Below are 7,396 nucleotides of genomic sequence, written 5' to 3' on the forward strand. Positions count from 1 at the left end.
TATATTTTTTATCAGTGAAGCTGAAAACCTGAAATATATCTGTTTGAGGATTCAAAATATTTGCTATCAAATAACAAATTACCTTGAAGAAATCCATTCCAGGTTTTGCTGGATCATCCGCGTATCAGAGTGTATCCTCTCCAGCCTTAGAGAGCTGTAATAAATTAGGCCCATTGAGTACACTATAAACTTCTGTGTATACTAAAGTATTCTAGAGTCAAATGTGAAACCATCTGTGTGACAGCCAACGCTTGGCTGATATTGGCTCATGGAATATGACAAGGATCCCAAACACACCACCAAAGAAAACACAGACTGGTTGAAAAAATAAAAAATAATCAAGTTGTTGCAATGGTCCAGTCAAAATTCCAACCACAACACATTTAAAATACTGTATTGAAACCTTAAGAGAGATGTTAATAATGAATGCCTGAAAACCTCAATAAACTGAGGCAATGTTTTAAAGGAGTGAACCAATATTCCTCCACAATGATGTAAGAGACTGATAAAGTCACACTCAAAACAATGATTTCAAGTTATTGCTGCTGATGGGGTTTTACGAGTTACAGGTAGTCCCCAGGTTAAGGACATCCGACATACGGACGCCTCCTAGATACAAACGGGTTTCCCTGCTTGCTGTGTGCAGAACAGAGGCTTGGAGGGGGCGGTTTGCATGACTTCCAGAAGAAGTCTTTTGCTAAACACAGCTGAGGCTGTGGGTGATCTTAGGGGGGTGAGCACAGCTTGCTCCAGAAGTTAATGAATGTCTAGGCTCCATAAAATGTTTATTTTTTGCTTTGTTTGTGATTAGCTCACAGTGAGGGTAACTGACACCACACTGCCTAATATTATGTTGAGACAAACATCTGTCCTAATTGTATTTATTAAAATATTGTACCTGTTCCGACTTAATACAAATTCAACTTAAGAACAAACCTACAGTCGCCATCTCGTATGTAACCCGGGGACTACCTGTATTGAATTATGGGGGTGTACTTAGTTTTCATACAATGTTTCTCTATATTGGATTTCTTTTTTTCTAAATAAACACAGTTGAATCTATTGTGTGTACCTAAGGATATATATTTAAATAATTTTAAAACCTGCAAAGGACCAGATGATTTTTTTTACTATGTACTATATGTAATACCTAGGAATTAAATAGAATGTTGTTTTTTTATTTCTTATGCTTGTTTATCACAGGTCCCATTTAAACAGAACTTGTACACTATGGGAATTTGGTTGCAGGTCACTCTATAAGAACAGTCTCTGCAGTTTGCTTACATGGTAAATGTACAGACCACTAATGCTCTGTCAGATGACAGCATGAGTCATCATTGTGTTATAAAGGAAAGAAGTCTCACGAAAGACTTCTAGTTTCATATGGAAATCTAAGAACCACACTTTATCCTATTGCAAGTGTGGCATAAAGGTGAGACTATATTTAATTATTTAATTATTTTAGTTTTTAGAAATGTAAAAAATAGGGATTTTTCTCAACGCTTACCTTTATTTTACTCGTACAGTGTTAGTGCAAACTGTATAAAAAATATACACTATATTCTGTTATTTCCAATAACTTTGCATGATGTTGTTTTTAAAAAAAATACAATCACAAACATTGGATGTAACAAAAGCGAGCCATTTGTATTTGTGTTGTTTCACATAAATGTATAAAGAAAACATGTAGCATTTGTTTTACAGTAATACAATGAAAACATATCTCTTATGTATACATTTAAAATGTTAAACCTGTAGTCGCCCATTTTTGTAAATTGGTAAATTTACTGCAGTTCTTATGCCACTCTGTTTGTACCAACATATTTGCAGTGCTTTACAGAAAATTTTGATCATTAAATTCATAAAGTAATCAGCAATTAAAACAGAACACACCACAAAAGTTCTGATATGAAGGGAAATGTATTGCACAGCACACAACCACAAAAAAATTGTAAATGATGTTATTTTTTACAGTGAAATCAATGGCGAAATGGTCAAAATCACTTGATGATGATGTCATTACTAGCTTTGATCGATCCGATGATCAGTTAGATAATGTGTCACAGAAGTCTCTTTTACCATCCGGTAAGTATTTCTAGCTTGTGCTGTTCTATGTCACTATGCATAATAATGTTTGTTTTTAGTGTTTTTTTATTTAATATTCAGTGTTACTCACAAGGGGTTGAACAGCCACTATGTGACAGTATAGTGCTAAGCTATAGGTCCCTTATATTGTTTGTTTGTATTTATATATTTTTTGTATTTTTAAATTCAAATCGTTAAACATCTGCCTACACATGAAGGAAAGGCACACACCCTGTTTTGATAATATTACCCTATATATTTGTATATTCAACCAATGTGATAATATAGTGCTAAGCTATAGGTCCCTTATATTTTTTGTTTATATTTATATATTTTTTGTTTTTTTAAATACATTTTCTTATTATGTTTACTTTTAACTGATCCCTATATGATAAAATATTGCAGGTTAATTGTGCTAAAGGAAGAACCTATCTATTAGACCCCTTATATCTCTGCTACACAGATTTACAATTCAGTACAAGTTTTTTTAGTCATAGCAAAGCACTACCTGTCTGCTGGTACCCAAGTGGCACTTGGGGAAGGATTTGAATGCTAATTGGTGGCTGGATTTTCTTTTTTTTGTACTAAGTTTAAAATTTTTTTTTTTCTGCAAGTAGTAAAAAGTACATGTTGATCTTAACAGATCAACAGTTACTTTCAGTGTACTAAACTAAAATATTAATCAATGTAATAACGTTTTCAGTCTGTCTTCCATTAACTGCACAGTTTCTCCTCCTTGTTCGATAGAAATGAGGAGACAGGGAGGTTTGTGTTTTCCAAATCAGGAAAGCAGCCTAAGTTAACAATTATTCTCCTCTAAATAATATGGCAATTGTGCGCTGTCATCCTAATATAGTAAGTGTCCTGATCACGAGAAAAAGTCATTCAGCCACATCATCTAAGAACTGATATATATTAGGTTGCAGCACTTAAAAATGAAAATGATTTATTATTCAGAAACTGTTTTATTACAATTAGGAAAAGTTATAGTCTTGGCCCTTCATCACCCATAAAAACAGATCTAGATAGGTGGTATCAAGTTGGGCAGTTTATGAATACAGGAACAGCAAATGAAGTATCTAACAATAACTCTTCATACTGTGTTACAAAGTATTGATAAATTAAAAAGTAAGACACATAAATAATGATAGGTATAGCAACAGAATTGTATATTACAACTAGAAATACATCTTAATTACAACAAACAAAGTAAGTATAAGTAAGAGTTTCACTTATAGAAGCTTGAAAAAAAACATGTAGAAATAAGAAAGAAATAAAGCTGACCTATCTACAAAATTTGCATATTAACAAAAATAGATGTAGATGCTGATCTACCTTCAGAATACATAGGTAAAAATGGGTTGAGATGATGAGCCTCATTTATTAAAGGTTCCAAGCCTGAAAAAGATAGTCTATCATGGGAATAGCTGGGTGATATGGAAAACCTGGAATTTCTTCAAACTCATTTGTTATTACTTGGAAAATATTTTCATTTCCATTTATGCTGGATTACCCAGGTTCTCCCATGATAGATAATTTTCTGTAGTCCCAGAGAGCTTTAATAAATCAGGCCTGATGCATTCATGATGCTTCCCATGTTTTTCAGGCAAATTAACAATGACCTACCACTATTTGTTAGAGTTGCACTTGATCACTATGCATTTCAATTGGGATTAAAAATGAGAATGTTCAAGGTAATGTCTGGAAACCAAAAGTTGATTTACCTTATCCCAAACATAATGTTAATGACTAATGATTAAGAAAGTCTTTTGGATAAAAAATGGTCCAATTTAACCAATTTAGTATGAATAGTTTTAAGGTAGTGTTGGAATTCATTCATGTTGGAATGTTTGTTAATGTTAGCATTTATGTAGGGTGGCTAAAGGTGGGATTGTAATACAAAAAGGAAGTCTTTTTACAGCACCAGAAGACTGGTGTGTAACCATGTGTAATGACCATTCCTTTTTATGGAGTGGATAGCCCCCAGCAATAAATTTATGTTCCACCTCAGTCATTTTCATCAGATTGTCAGGGCTGCTTACTATTCTCTTGACATGGGTAAAATGGCTCCTGGGTAAAGATATAAATACCCAATGAGGATGAAAACATTCATTATGCAGCAATTAATTCCAAACCGTCAGTTTCATACATAAATCACTCACAATGTATTATTTTAAACCAAGATGAACATCAAGAAAAAGTAAGAAATTTTTATTTCTGTGGAATGTTTAAACTGTAACCTCTGTGCAAACTGTCATGTACCTGTACCATATAGCTGTAAGTAATGTGGTTCTTTAAAAAAAGGAAAACATTATTTTTCAATACTTATCACTGCAAAATAATATTTTTTTTAACAAATATTACAGTGTTGGTCTGATTTACTAAAGGAATATTTGCTGTTCTCTCTGCAGGAGATCATTCATTTAGCTTAGTGAGTATGGTGAAAATTTTGATTGCAAAAAATACTCAATTGCATGCAAGGAAACCTAAAAAAAAAAAAACATTTCCTCATACATAATTGAATGGTTGAAGTCAGCAGAACTTTATTCTATTTACTAAGCTAAGTAAAATATCCCTTCCAAATTGATAAATAAATGTGAACAACTATGTCCCTTTAGTAAATCAACCATTCCTTAACTCTTTTTTCTCCTTTCATTACTTTCTTTGTAACCTGTTATTACCGTGCATTAGTGTTGGTCGAATATCTCACTATTCGATTCAACAGCTATTCGATCGAATAGTGAGAAATTCTCCAGGTGATCAAATGACGAATTCGAACACCATTGAAGTCAATGGTGCTAGCATTTGTTTTTTTTTTAGGGTCTTTTAAGGGCTGCAAGAGAAATCAGATTGCTTCTGTAGTCCTTTATTAGTTGTATGTGCCGTGTGTTCTTGGATAGAGTTTCTCTATCCAAGAACACATAGTACAGCGCTGTACAGCAATTGCTGTTGCCGTGCTGTGCTACTACTATGTGTTCTTTGGATAGAGTTTCTCTATTCAAGAACTATAGGTGATGGATAGAGAAACTCTATCCAAGAACACATAGTAGTAGCACAGCGCGGCAACAGCAATTTCTGTACAGCGCTGTACTATGTGTTCTTGGATAGAGAAACTCTATCCAAGAACACACGGCACATACAACTAATAAAGGGCTACAGAAGCAATCTGTTGCGATCGCTGTTGCAGCGCTGTACTATGTGTTCTTGGATAGAGTTTCTCTAGTCCCAATTCGTCACCTATAGTTCCCGGAGATCTGGCAATGACAGGAGGATTCCCACGGCTGCACAGCCGAGGGAATCATAATGTCATTGTGGGAAAACCTGTAAAAAAAAAGTTAGTTAAAAAAACACAAACATTCAATAAATTACTTGAAAATTAATTTTTATTTTTTTTTTAATCACATTTTTTAATTTTTTTTCCCCCAAACTTTTACCGTTGAATACCGTGTTTTTCAGGTCTATCCAAATTCGAACAGCCATATTCGAGTTGAATATAGGGACAGCCTGAATTCGAACACCAACACTACCCTGCATGTGTCACATGAAACATTCATATCACGGTGTCTAAAATGGAACACACATGTTTTTTTAAATCACAGTCATTGTTAGTAAAATCCTGAAACATCTGCCTATACATGAAGGAAGGGCATACACACAGTTTTGGTTAAATTACCTAATATATGTGTAAATTCAACCTAAGCTTGTTATTATGTAATCATATATGTTTCCATGACTGCTGAAGGACTGATGTAAGCCAAAACTTACACTGACTGTAATGATGCACTGACTCTGTGTTTTTATGAATGTTGCAATATTCTGGATTTTCTCTATTTTCTACAACTTGTATAAACTCTGTTTGACCAGATAAATAGTTGATGATAAAAGCACAAATACAAAAGCGCATAATACTCTACAAATTTGATATTCCAGGTAAATCCACGCCGAGAAATGAAAGAAAACTGAATTTTGCAATCGCTGCCATTGTTTTACTCTATATCCTTGTACTCGGTCTTCTTATAGCTACTATCAGTCTAAAAGGTACAGTAACATAACTAGATATAATATATATATATATATATATATATATATATATATATATATATATATATATACATAATGCTAGTTATCTTAATTTAAATACTTATTTGTATGCCAGCAACTCTGCCCAAGCCTAGGATAATGTTAATGCTAGGATGCTAGGTTAATGCCAGGATGCTAGGTTAGGCCTAGGATAATGCTTAATGGTCAACTCACAAACTTGGTACACAAGGTTTAGATCATAATAAAAAAGGGAACCAAAAAAAATAAATGAAATTAATATATCAGGGTGGTAATATGGGTATTCCATATTTCCAGCCAACTTGTACTTCACTTGAGCAATTATTGCTAATGTTGCTGGCAATAATGTTATACATTGGTATTTGCATTAGATGATTTTTATGTATATAGCACAGACTGGTAGTTCTTCTAATTGCATTTCATAAAATGGATAAACATATTACTTTGTATTCAAAATAAATGCTGCTAATGCATAGGTATACTCCAATTAACTACCACTAACTGGGTGTTAATGATGTAAGGAGGAGTGAGCTGAGCTGCTGAGAGAAGGACTACAGTGCTATTGCCATGATGATCAAATACTCTACACCATAACTGCAAAGGGCTGGTTTGAAAGCTAGGAATATGTCAATATATTAATCCCAGATGTCTACTTTAAAACTGAACTCTATAATACAATGTTTCCCAACTAGGGTTCCATGGAACCCCAAAGTTTCTATAGAGGTTACTAGCAAGGCCTGATTTCCCACAAGGTCACCTAGGTCGTGGCCTAAAGCAGCATGACCACTAGGGGCAGCATTACAACATGTGGAAGTGGAACTTGCTACTTCTGGCTAACACTAACAGTAACAGGCAGGAAAAGGGGAAAGTGAAAATAATTATACCGAGGTCACATACAGTGAAAAAGTCTTTGCAGGTGAACATCTGTATTGAAGGTTTCACTAATCTTTCTCTATTCCATTATCTCTCCTAATATCCCCCCCCCTTTCTCACCACTCTCTCCCTCTCTTTTTTTGACCTGTTCACTCTCTCTCCCCCTACCACTCTCTTTTCTCTTCCTCCCTCTCTGTACCATCTTCCTCTCATTCTCTATTACCCCTCTCTCTTCTCTTTCTCTCCCTTTCTCCTCCATCTTTCTACTCTCTCTCTCTCCCTCCTCTCCCATTTTCCCTCCCTCTTTCCACTCTACCTCTTTCTCTCTTTCTTTCTTTCTTTCTTTCTTTCTTTCTTTCTTTCTTTCTTTCTTTCTTTC

General features: G+C 34.3%; 1 protein-coding gene across 1 annotated transcript in view; it reads left to right on the forward strand.

Annotated features, from left to right (window-relative positions):
* Positions 1-1,283: 1,283 nt before the first annotated feature.
* Positions 1,284-7,396, forward strand: part of MSR1 (macrophage scavenger receptor 1) — a 15,224-nt gene continuing 9,111 nt past the window's right edge. Inside the window, exons 1-3 of the mRNA XM_072406192.1 lie at positions 1,284-1,432; positions 1,975-2,085; positions 6,016-6,123. Of these exons, the coding sequence (XP_072262293.1) occupies positions 1,983-2,085; positions 6,016-6,123 (211 nt within the window). The 5' untranslated portion in view covers positions 1,284-1,432; positions 1,975-1,982. The remainder of the gene's footprint in view (positions 1,433-1,974; positions 2,086-6,015; positions 6,124-7,396) is intronic.

The sequence above is a fragment of the Pyxicephalus adspersus genome, chromosome 3, assembly GCF_032062135.1.
Source record: "Pyxicephalus adspersus chromosome 3, UCB_Pads_2.0, whole genome shotgun sequence".
NCBI lineage: Eukaryota > Metazoa > Chordata > Amphibia > Anura > Pyxicephalidae > Pyxicephalus > Pyxicephalus adspersus.